Consider the following 13,307-nt stretch of genomic DNA (forward strand, 5'->3'; position numbering starts at 1 on the left):
ATTCGCTTGGACAAAAAGTCCTCCATATGGTATACCGATGGATCAAAATCAGCAGAAGGCAAAGGTATTGGGGTATATGGGCCTAAAACGAGGATCTCTAGATCCTTGGGAAGTGAGCCGTCTAGCTGTCTACACTTGTGAGACACTAGCTGTCTACACTTGTACCCAAGAGTGTCTCAAAAGAATCCTTGAGAGGTGCGTATTTACATCACTATGGACATCCAGGCCATACTGAGGTCCCTGGAATCTTATAACCAGGGGTCTCTACTGACATGGGAACCGCCGTTATACCATAAAGCAACTGGTCAGAGACAATAAAGTGACTCTATTATGGGTACCGGGGCATTGTGATATTGAAGGAAATGAAAAAGCCGATGAACTTGCAGAAGGGGCATCAAGGTTGACACATGTTGGTCTTGAGCCCTTTTGTGGGCTTGAAAAATACCAATACAAGACAACGATACAACAATGGGACTAATAGCTGAGGGGCTCACCTATACCTATACCAGAAAGCTCCTGAAGCTACCACCTCTTGTACCTGATAGGTAAGTCAGCAGATGAGGTCTGCAGACTTCGTGGAAAAGAAGTAGAAACACAAAGTTGCAACACATGGAAAAATCAGTTCTGGATACTCACTTAATAATAGCCAAGGCCTCTAAGGATTAATCAGCATCGACGGACTTCCTGGGTTTGTATGAATAGTTAGGGTTAAGAACAAAAGATCAACTTGGTTGCAGTTCCCTATGTTGAGAAGCAATAAGGACGTTCGACTGATATCTGTAGTGTGTTTCCATAACCGAAATATAAAAGGCTACCCTTGTATTGGTAAGGTAGTTGCACCACTTTTGTGGAAAAATATACAGGGTGTGTCTGAATAGGCTGCTGATCCTCATGGCTGCGAAAAATTGAATTAATTCTAAACTAAAAGAAAAAATTATGTACCAAACCTCTTATCTAGCTTTCGAACTACAAGGTTTTGAAGAAAAAATCAGCATCATCATAATTTCAACAACTTGACGATATTTTCAGAAGCTGTGTTATAGAATAAATATCATCCAAAACAACGGCAATTTTTCATTGTTACAGCCAGGCTCATGGCCTTTAATGCTCTTCATTTTCAAAACCACATATGAAATTCAGATTTGTAACACAGGATTTCAAAAAAGGTTTTCCATTTTGAAAGAGAAACCATATTATTAAAAATATGAGTCCACATCCTATTCAGATATGTCTCAGGACTCTAGGGATTCACGGCTTGGCTTGATATTCAAGCTATTTGGTTTGAGCTTGACTTGAAATCAACTCAACATAGAAAAATTAATACTTGACTTGATCTTGAGTTGATTTCAAGTCAAGCTCAAGCCAAGTAGCTTGAAAATCAAGCCAAGCCGTGAATCCCTACTCAGGAGGAAAAAATATGAATCTTGAACATCATGAATGCTCGTAGGGTGTTTGTTAGATTTCATAAAAATATCCTTGTAATTTTCATGAAGTGAGCATTGTGTTCTTGAAATGAACCCCATTGTAGCTAAATAATTGATTAATTTTTATTCCAATTCGGAAATATATGATCCTGGGTTCGAATACCGCTGCCAGATATTCATTAAAATTGTCCTAATTCCATTTATTATCATTATTTTTATTCATAATTTTTTTTTCAATTATCGGGATATTTAAAAGACGATAAACCATTGTAGAAAATTTGAAAGGTTTTCTAATAACCCAAACAGTCAAAATCTTTCATCCAAAAAATCAATCAACCTCCAAATTCTCCCCACTTCAAATCCGCATTTTCCAGAATTTCCTCCGAGACCTACTGAAGGAGGCGAAAAAAATCAACGACGTCTCAGAGGACAAACTCATAGAATACACCGACACAATGGTAAGAATGGAATCTTAACGCGCCAATGGGCTGTGCCAGACTAACCCCCCTTTTTTTATCCTTCCTTTCAGCTCCAAGTGTTCGACTCGAACAAGGATGGCAGGCTCCAGCTTTCGGAAATGGCCAAGTAAGTGTAATTTCCTTCTAGGAACGGATAAGATCTCTGGATTAGGCGATATGAACCCTCTGCGAAGAGTAGGCCGGGCAAAAACGTATTTTTCCGGGAAAAACGGATTTTTTCACGTTTTCGAAGGGCTGGTTTGATGAGATCCGGGGTTTCGGGGGATATGGAGGGTACGCGCCCTTATTTACGGTTCACAGGTGGGAGGTAGGGGGGGGGGGGTCGTAGATGACGAATTGTTTTCAGGAAATGAAGTGAGATGATAGGGGTTGGAATAGTGTCAGCACTCTGTGGTCTCTGTGATCAGATGATGCGGGGACAAGAAGAGCAATTAGACTATGTCTATATGGGTCTTTGAAGTTTATTGTACAGGGTGAAAAAAGAACCATCCTCGATATTTCTCATTTTATAATTATACCTTTATAAGGTGAGTCTTTGACTTGTATGTATGTTTTAACAGTAGATTCCTGAGGTAAAAAAAAAACACTTTTTTCCTTTACCATTTATTCCGATTAGGTTCGGTTGAAAAGATACAGGATATTGAAATTCCATAAAAAATTTATTTTTTAGTTGAATCTTTTGAATATATATTCTTTCGAGATAGAGCAATAAAGAAATTTTCAACTTCAAACAACAAAGTATGTGTAGAGATGTAATCTCAGTATTAGCAGAGGAAATGTAAACGGGGCATCATATATTTCAACTTATTATACAAGACAACAGATAAAACACCAGCAAAAACTCCCCGTATAGGTGTAGTGACTGTGAATTGATTGTGAATACGCTGAATGAGCTGACATATTTATATTGATATAAAGGATGTTTTTCAGAGCTAAAGAACTTTAAATTGCAATAAAACAACTATGGATAATTCGATTGACATGAATTTTATTTATTCGCAAGATAATCTTGTGGCATTACATTTTAAATATGATTTCTGGCATATGACCGCCACGGATGGCTCGGATGTAGTCCAATCTGAACGTCCAATTTTCGATAACTTTTTTCAACATTTGTGGCCGTATATCGGCAATAACACGGCGAATGTTGTCTTCCAAATGGTTAACGGTTTGTGGCTTATCCGCATAGACCAATGACTTTACATAGCCCCACAGAAAGTAATCTAGAGATGTCAAATCACAAGATCTTGGACGCCAATTCACAGGTCCAAAAGGTGAAATTAGGCGGTGACCAAACGTGTCTTTGAATAAATCGATTGTGGCACGAGCTGTGTGACATGTTGCGCCGTCTTGTTGGAACCACAGCTCCTGGACATCATGGTTGTTCAATTCAGGAATGGAAAAGTTAGTAATCATGGCTCTATACTGATCACCATTGACTGTAACGTTCTGGTCATCATCGTTTTTGAAGAAGTACGGACCAATGATTCCACCATCCCATAAAGCGCACCAAACAATCAGTTTTTCTGGATGTAACAGTGTTTCGACATACACTTGAGGATTAGCTTCACTCCAAATGCGGCAGTTCTGTTTGTTGACGTATCCATTCAACCAGAAGTGCGCTTCATCGCTAAACAAAATAAAATGGACGTAGTGCACGATACGTATTCCGCACAGAACCATCATTTTCGAAATAAAATTGCAGTATTTGCAAGCGTTGTTCAGGCGTGAGTCTATTCATGATGAATTGCCAAACCAAACTGAGAATAAATCACTTGGCAGCTATTAAATCGGTCACCATCTTGAACAGTAATGCCAACTTAAAGTTATATACCTCGAAAAAAACACCCGTTATAACCATTTATTGTTGATTTTATGTAGGTACGTTAATTTGTAGTGAATTACTGTTATTGGGTTTATCCTGTTAGGGTTCCAGTTATTCAAATCAATAAATAAGGGAGTAATAAATGTTATAGTTTCCATTGTAAATTACTTACAAATCTCTTCAAGCGATGATTTTTCGAATCCTCAGATGTACCAGGATCGCTTCAGGCCCCTTATATTGGGGAATCATCTTCCATAGATTTATACTGACTGTATTCCATTAAAAAAAACATTAAAGAATACAAAGTGAAAATGACAACTTCTTGACATATATAGAGCGATATATTAAGAGAACGAGTGCTCAAACCGTGAAATTAAACCACGAGAAAACGCCCAACACCTACCCAGGATATTATTTCCAACAACATCGATATGACAACACCATAAATCCTAGCAACATATGACATTCCTCCGTAAATACGCTCATATCCCACCATATTCGAATACATGCGATCGACAGATTTTCCAGCCAATCTGGAAACGGTATCAACCGGAAATTCCCGCATTTCCAACCTGAATTATTCAGGAGGGCCGTCGTTGTGGCGTCCAAAATTAATGCAAACCATCGTTTTTACGCGAGATAAATAACAAGTTTCGATGGTTAGCACGAAGTTTAGTCTCGAAAAATATTGACGATCGTTGTTGTGGAGATCAGCAACAGAATCCCGACCCGTGAAAGTTTTCCAATTTCCCGACGGTATTCGCCATTAATCGAGCTAGAAGGATTGAAGTACCTAAAAGAGTTCGGGAATTCCACGTTGAGATTCCATTAGGAAACTGTGTTTGCGGAAAATGTTGGGTGTTTGCGGAAAATGTTGGTTTGTACATGAATCGATGTCATTGGGTTAGACTGTTGGCGAGTTCAATTTTCGTTTATTTTTTCTTATAACAGGCCTTTGGAATCGGTTGAGGAAATGATGTTGGTACCTTTTGAAATTTTCACTATATTGTTCGGAGTTTATTTTTTGTGGTCAATAACCTTCCACAATAGAGGGGTTTCAAGTAGAAATTTCACTATTATGTGTACAACTTTGCTTCCGCCGTTTTGCATTATATGGCTGTAATGGTAAGTGGTTGTCGAAATAAATATATCGTAGATTCCATACAGTGAGCTCATTTATTTGTTAAAATACCTTTGTATTGATTATTTCCATTGGAAAGTTCACGATACAGCTTTCAGTTGGGCAATAAATCCATTATTTCATGATTTATAAAAATAAATCTGAAATTTTAGAAAAAATTTCGATAATTTTCTCGAGCACTTCTTCTGGAGATGAACTACGAACCTGAACCTCACTATGTTTTAGATCACAACTCGATCTCTGAAAAACGTTAGCATTTGAGGGGTCTGCGACAAATACTTTAGGAGATATTTGGTGTTTTTTTTTTCGAGTTATATAACTTTAAGTTGGCATTACTGTTCAAGATGGCGACCGATTTGACAGCTGTCAAGTGATTTATTCTCAGTTTGGTTTGGCAATTCATCGTGAATAGACTCACGCCCGAACAACGCTTGCAAATAGTGCAATTTTATTTCGAAAATCATGGTTCTGTGCGGAATACGTATCGCGCACTACGTCCATTTTATTATGTTTAGCGATGAAGCGCACTTCTGGTTAAATGGCTACGTCAACAAATAAAACTGCCGCATTTGGAGTGAAGCTAATCCTCAAGTGTATGTCGAAACACCTTTACATCCAGAAAAGCTGACTGTTTGGTGCGCTTTATGGGCTGATGGAATCATTGGTCCGTACTTCTTCAGAAACGATGATGGCCAGAAGGTTAGAGTCAATGGTGATCGGTATAGAGCCATGATTACTAACTTTTTCATTCCTGAATAGAACAACCATGATGTCCAGGAGCTGTGGTTCCAACAAGACGGCGCAACATGTCACACAGCTCGTGCCACAATCGATCGATTGAAAGACACGTTTGGTGACCGCCTAATTTCACATTTTGGACCTGTGAATTGGCCTTCAAGATCTTGTGATTTAACACCGCTAGACTACTTTCTGTGGGACTATGTAAAGTCATTGGTCTATGCGGATAAGCCATAAACCCTTGACCATTTGGAAGACAACATTCGCCGTGTTATTGCCGATATACGGCCACAAATGTTGGAACAAGTCATCGAAAATAGGATGTCCAGATTGGACTACATCCGAGCCAGCCGTGGCGGTCATATGCCAGAAATCATATTTGAAATGTAATTCCACCAGATTATCTTGCGGATAAATAAAATTCATGTCAATCGAATAATCCATCGTTGTTTTATTGCAATTTAAAGTTCTATAGCTCTAAAAAAAACACCCTTTACATGAATCGATGTCATTGGTTAAGAGTTTATATTGTTGCCAAGTTCAATTTTCGTTTATTTTTTTTTTTTTTTGATCAACCTTTGGAATCAGTTGAGAAAATAATGTTTGGTACCTTCTGAAATTTTTACTTCTATTGTTCAGGGTTTATTTTTTATGTTCAATAACCTTACACAAAAAAGAGTTTTCAAGTAGGAATTTCACTATTAAGTGTACAACTTTGCTTTCGCCGTTTTGCATAATATGGCTGTAATGGTAAGTATTAGTTAAAATAAATAGATCGTAGATGTCATACAATGAGCTCAGGTATTTGTAAAAATACCTTTGTATTGATTAATTCGATTGGAAAGTTCACCTTAATAGACTTAAAAAAGTTGAAAGAAATCAAAAGTTCCTTCATGGAAATATTGTACCTTTGTATTGATTTATTCGACTGAAAAGATCACGATACAGCTTTCAGTTGTGCAATTGGTCCATTTTTCCATGAATTATATTTAAAAATCTGAAACTTTCGAAAAACATTTGATAATTTTCTCGAGGCTAACACTTCTTCTTTACATGAGCTACGAACTCGAAACCTCACTATGTTTTAGATCAGAACTCGATCTCTGAAGAGCATTACATTTGAGGGGTCTGCGATAAATATTTTGGGAGATATATCGATTCTTGGATAGAGATTGAATTTTTACTGTTTTTTCCCAAATTTCGAGTTCAAATTTCCTCGAATCTGTGAGTTCTACGAAAAATCAGTGAGCAGTGTCGAAATTGACGATCCCTAAGTAGCCGAATTTCGAGTTTACCCGAAAATTTTCTGTCGAAAAATTTTTCTTGAATTTTCCATACCTTAGACTCAAAAAAATTGAGAGAAATTAAAAGTTCCTTCATGGAAGTACCTTTGTATTGATATATTCGATTGGATAGATCACGATACAGCCTCCAGTTGGGCAATCAATCCATTTTTTCATTAATTATATCTAAAAATCTGTTTTTTCCCAAATTTCGAGTTGAAATTTTCATGAAACTGTGAGTTCTACGGATAATCTGTGAGCGGTGTCTTGAACTTGAGTTGTATTCAAGTCAAGCTCAAGCTAAATATCTCGAATATCAAGCCAATTAGTTTGAATATCAAGTCAAATCGTGATTCCCTAATCCTAACCTAATATGCAGCGTATTTCTGAATAAAATAGTGATCCTTGAGGGTATGAAGGGTCATTTCGAGGAAAATAAATCTATATTATAAACCTCTCAACTTCTTTATTCAAATTTTCAGATTGCTCCCAGTAAAAGAAAATTTCCTCTGCAGACAAGTCTTCAAGGTGAGTGCGATATCAATAAATTTTCAAATATATGATAGCGACACATTGTTCGTCTTTACACGCAAAAAATAATTCTACTCAGAGGAATGAATTTTTGAATGTGTGTAAATAACAACAGAATTAACGCTAAAAATTCAAATTTTATACACATCCCTCTACACATATTTCATAATTCTGTTTCACAATTTCTAGGACGTTCATTATCTACATCAAAAATAGATGTAGTTCATTCTGTGAATTTAATGAAAACAATGCATAGGTATCTTAGAAGCTGAATAATTTTTGGGCTTTTTCCTCGAAATTATTTTTATTCATTATCATTATGATACTTATTTGGCTTCAAAAATTTCCTTAAATTATTACCTTTATTTCATTCAGAAGTATAATTTTTAAAGGGGCTATAAAGGGTAAAACATGTTATTTGTTCTGTATATGTAATCTTATATTCCAAAAAAGTTAACTCGTTTTCGATACATACCTACATAATACATATCAATGTTGGAATATTCCAAAGTTGACCATATTTGAGTGAAATAGATATTATAATAAATATTACTTGATTGAGTATTTATAAATTTGTAATATGTTATTCAAATTTATCCACTGAAGTATCCACTTTCAAATTAGGAGAGATATGTAAAATGCCCTCCTGAATTAAATTGTAGATAGGTATATTTAGAAGTGAACTCCAAAAGTTCAAATTTGAAAACTTCAAACCAAAAACAAAGTAACTCATTATTCTTGATTACACTATTGCATCTTCTTTCTAACGATCACTTTCAAATTTCAAAGCACAAGATAATGATATGATAAAGGAATGGATATCTACTCTCTTATTGATCTTGATGCAAGTTTGCACAGAGATTTGAAAAACTGTCTGTTTCGAAAGTACTTCAATAAAATATATTCTGAGAATTAATCAAAGACCAAACTATAAAACTTTGATTCCAAAAATTTTTTATTTTGTTCATTCTGCAAAATGGCTCTATTAGTTTCACATTTCGAAACTCAAAATGTGAAGTGGCAAAAAAAAATTTGTTCTTCATATAATAAATAAACAACAACAAAAATCAATTATCATTCTCCAAATTATATTATTGAAAAGCTTCGAAAGGTGTGGACAGTTTCTACTTCTAATGAAACATTGACAGTTTTTCATTTTTTTATTGTGCTACTCTTTGGCTATTCTCTCCCTACTTTTCTATTCTTGATTGATAATATGGATGTTGCATGGCTTATATGTCTATCTTTGTGGCATTTTCATAGGAAGGAATAGAAGTAAGTACTTTGAAATGTATTTGTATTACTGTTGTTTGTTATTTTATGTGTTTTAATAATAAACAGAATCGTTGAGAAACACATCAATACGAGTTCAAAAGTTGGGATATTGGCAAAAAATTTCATCATTTTAGTATGATTGAGCTTATATGATTTTTTTATAATATTTTTCATCATCCTGTTGTTTTTAAGAGGCAAATATTATAATGAAAATTTTCAAATAAAATTCAAATAAGTTATCGTGTAAAGGTTATTATCGCAGGAAATCTTTATGAAACTAACTACCTACTATTTTTGGCTTATATAGACTCTAGTGAACGTAGGTATACACAATTTTTGTCTTGAATAAAATCAGGGCAAAAAAATAATATGTCTCAAGTATTGATAAAAATTCAAAACACTTTTTCGAATCTTTTTATTTGTTTTTTTAGTTTTTAAGTTCTCGTTCTTAACCAAAATTTTTCTTGATAATAGACTAAGGTCCTATTTGACCGTTATTGGAAAAATCAACAGAAAATTCGCATCATCACTAAGAAGAATTGAACGAAGTAGATTCTCTTGTAGATCTGCATGCCATTAATTACCTTAAGCACCTTCCAACATCCTCAAAAACAATGAAACATCGACAAAAACCATCAATCACCATCTCGACGAACGCTAAACATTCATCACTCTAATTGAATTTTCTTTTCTGTCCCATCTAGGGTGCCACAAAATTAACCAAGGACGACATCGAGAGAGTTTTCGCCCTCTACGATCGGGTGAGCTTCTGCTCCATATTTGTTCTCATAAAATTTGACATTGACGTATTTCATTTTCCAGGATAACAACGGAACCATAGAAAATGAGGAATTGAGGGGTTTCCTCAAGGATCTTCTAGAGCTCGTCAAAAAGGTAGAGTATACACGGAATTGAACTTTTCTGAGTAACTTTTGATTAACTGTCAAGTACTATAAGCAGCAATTTGTTGAAATTTACATAATGAATGATGTTCAAAATTTAGGGTATGAGAATAGAGATTTTAATATTTTATTATTATGTTAGAACTGTATAGGCTGTCCCAAAGATATGTAACGTTTACAGATTTGCTATTTCATGAATTTTTATCATTTTTTAGTGCAATTTTCTAGCGAAAGTGAATTCATTCAACAATTGCTCAAACTATTACTAAAAGAAACTGTCATTCAGTTCCAGTATGACCTAATCGAAAAACAAAGTTCCTGTTGTGAAATCCTTCATTATCTGCAAACAATTTTTTTCGCATTTACCATTAACGCCCCATTTTGTGTTATTCTTCATCATTATTAATAACTAAAAAAAAAATTTTATCTATATTTCTGCATGTATTTCACAGGACTATGACGCCCAGGATTTGTTAGACTTCGAAGAAACCATCCTTCGAGGTGTGGACTACAACAAGGACGGCAAGATCAACAAGAAAGAGCTGACGATGATCCTTTTGGCCATCGCAAAACACAACCAGGAAGAGGATACATCTGCATAAAAGTTACTCCGAAAAAAAATCAATCTGTGTTAACGAAAAAATGTTGCCAAGAATTAACTGAAGATACACACACTGTTTTTGAGATGTTAGAGTTTAGGAAAATTATGATATCATGTTGCAGTAGAATGTTCCAAGACACCAATTTATCTAGATGTAAGGATCTAAGTGTAGAGCTTTCGTTGTTACATATCAAGAGTATAATTTTTTTTCTCATCAAAAGTTCGTCTTGTACTGAATTTCTATTTTTATACGTGGATATACGTTCGATAGTTGCGTTCTATGAAGCATCACAGCGAAGAATATCATTTTACGTACATCAGACCCGTTGCTTTCCGAAAATATTCTTGTCTCAGTAAAGTTGGTTTTGTTTCACATAATTATTCCATCCTCGTCGTTTTAAAATATCGCCTACAAATATTCTTATAAAAGTTGCCTACTCACGTACCGACCACCTTTCGATTCAGAACTGTCGATTTGACCCGATACGATTGAACCTGAAGATCAAGAACTGACGATCGTAAATGACGTCCATCGTAAAGTCAGGTGTTCGATGCTAAAAATTTCACTGAATAGTGAATAGTGCGAGCCGCAGCATGCAATAATTTTATTATAAAAAAAAAGAATAAAAGTCGTTTCAAAGTAAAAGAATGGTTACTCAAACAAAAATCTCGTGCCCATTATAATTAAACGAATTTCAATATTTTCTCATTTATTCATCTACTCTATAATTTTGAAGTCGGAATGAAACAATTCTTGAATTCCACAAATTTATTGTTGAGATCAACTGATACCTACAATATTGTTATCAGTTAAAACGTAGAATTACCTGACAAAGCTTCAGTGAGTGCGTAAAACTTTCCTAATATTCAAATATGTGGAAATCAAGTTTTGTTTCATTTCATCCGTTTCTTTTACTAGAATGCCCATTTCAACGGATATAATTCGGAGTCTTTCGAAAAACTGTCGATTAGATCGAACGATCATTCTCTTCTCATGTCTGTTTAGCAAACGTTCTAAGATCTGCACCTGACGATAGCCACTGCAAGAGCAGTCTAAATTCACAATTCTGATCGATGAGAACTATTGAAAATGAAGATTTGAAATGCGTTTTACGTAATACGATTTGATCGTACGATAGAAACGAAAGATCGAGGTCTGACGATCGTGAATTTGACTACACACGTTCAGTTCAAAGCTTGTATCTCCCAAAAGTGAAGAATTAAAAAAAAGTCTAGCGAAAACTTGGGACTGTCTATCTGATCGGCCGATCCTGACTGAAGATCTCAAACTGAAGAACATCGCAGAGTGAGTAGTCAAGAAAAAACTGACGATCTGACAGTTCTAATTGACAAGTGACCGGTACTTGAAAAGGCCCTTTGACTCTTTCAAATCACTTCTTCGATCGATGTCATGTTAAAAAAAGCAAAAACTCTGATGCGTTAGTTTTTGCACGCTTCTGAACTTTCTGCACAATCATCTATCTATATATCGTAGGTATAATTGAATCTTGAAATAATATTTATATATCTATATAGATTTTATCGTGAATTTAAACTTCGAAAATTTTATATTGATCATTGACGTTGGTTCGAAATGATTTTGTGATAATTTGGCCCAGTCGTTGGGATGAGATGAATGGTAATCCTTTACTGACCTCTACAGAACTGACTCATTGAGAAAATCGTAAATTCAATCATGTGATCTTAAAATATTAGTAGTTTGAGGACTTACTATACATGGTGTCCTAGATAAGGCGTAACAAACTGGTAAGTTAGATAGTATGTACTAACGAAAATAAGAACAAATATCCTACAAATTAAAATACAATACAATGAAAAAAATTTTTGAAGTATTCGAGAACAATTCGCGAAGTACAATTTCTTGTATCGAAATCAATGGTTGTCATTTTAAATGGCTGCTATAATCTGATTTTTGTTTCAAAATCAATAAAAATCCCGTTAATTTGAAACGGATGATAATGAATTACCCAAATCGGATCGCATAAATTCTCACACTTCGACACCGTTGGGAATTATTGGAAAAAGTTTTTTTTTCAATTTGACCACCCTGTATCTCAAAAATGATAACAGTTCTCAGCAAAATTCTTCATTAATTTCATTGATGTTATTATCTTGTTTGTTACGTCTACTTTGAGACACCCTGTATCTATTGATATTGTGTTACATCAATTATAATAACTTTACGCACATTTTTCCTAATCGAACTGATTGTGAATATTTCCAAATTGATATGGATTATACTGTAGATTTTCAACTAAGTAGCCTTTGAAATGTTCTTTGCAGTTATAACTTACTATCATCATTGTGTACATCTAAAAAATCTTGCAATCAATTATAATTTGCAACTCGCTCTGTACCTACTAGAAAACTAGGCCGTTCTCAGCTCGAAAAAACTTTGTTATAAGTGTTCTATAAAATAACGTATCTGTCCTTATATGTGCATTATCACTACTTATAGAAAGACAATTTCATAAATTTTAATTATAGCAGATCATCGAAATTTTGTTAATTCACACATTGTTCATCATTTTTACCATATTATATTGTGGTTGAATATTCCGTCATTTGTTATTTTGTAATTTCAATGTGTTCAAGTGAACACATCAGGCATGTTGAATGTACCTATACTGGTACAGGAATAGGTGCGATAAATCAATTTAGTCTAAAATAAAACGCTAAAGTGTAAACGTGATAATTTGACGTATCAGCTAGTTTTTACATACCTTTTTACACCCTTCTTTGAGTGTCATGTTACTGAATTCATAAGTTCAATAAAAATTTCTTCCCAACAATTTGGTTTATTGACTACTATGCCAACTGAGATTTAATGTCTACATCTAATTGATCATTAACTACCTAGGTATATCATTGTAATCCTTCTCCTTCTTCATTTGTAGCCAATATAACTCAGATTAGGCATTGAAATGACAAAAGTATGTACTGGCCTAAAGCCTAGAGCTTTTGTCCACAATATAAGATGCCACCAATTCTTTGCATATAATAATAATAAAATAATGTACCTACATTTCATGAATTCATGGAAATTAAGAGTGAGTCTCAAAAAAAAAAACATATTGAAATACAAAT

At 34.6% G+C, this 13,307-nt stretch overlaps 1 protein-coding gene across 2 annotated transcripts in view; it reads left to right on the plus strand.

Annotated features, from left to right (window-relative positions):
- LOC123671082 (calbindin-32) overlaps positions 1 to 13,009 on the plus strand; it is a 151,009-nt gene extending 138,000 nt beyond the window's left edge. The window contains exons 8-14 of one of the 2 annotated variants that reach the window (XM_045604746.1): positions 1,799 to 1,882; positions 1,954 to 2,009; positions 7,373 to 7,418; positions 8,685 to 8,696; positions 9,401 to 9,457; positions 9,519 to 9,590; positions 10,051 to 13,009. In XM_045604746.1, the coding sequence (XP_045460702.1) occupies positions 1,799 to 1,882; positions 1,954 to 2,009; positions 7,373 to 7,418; positions 8,685 to 8,696; positions 9,401 to 9,457; positions 9,519 to 9,590; positions 10,051 to 10,200 (477 nt within the window). In that variant the 3' untranslated portion in view covers positions 10,201 to 13,009. The remainder of the gene's footprint in view (positions 1 to 1,798; positions 1,883 to 1,953; positions 2,010 to 7,372; positions 7,419 to 8,684; positions 8,697 to 9,400; positions 9,458 to 9,518; positions 9,591 to 10,050) is intronic. The other variant, XM_045604747.1, reaches the window with a different exon arrangement.
- The last annotated feature ends 298 nt before the right edge of the window (positions 13,010 to 13,307 follow it).

Source organism: Harmonia axyridis, chromosome 1, assembly GCF_914767665.1.
Source record: "Harmonia axyridis chromosome 1, icHarAxyr1.1, whole genome shotgun sequence".
Lineage (NCBI taxonomy): Eukaryota > Metazoa > Arthropoda > Insecta > Coleoptera > Coccinellidae > Harmonia > Harmonia axyridis.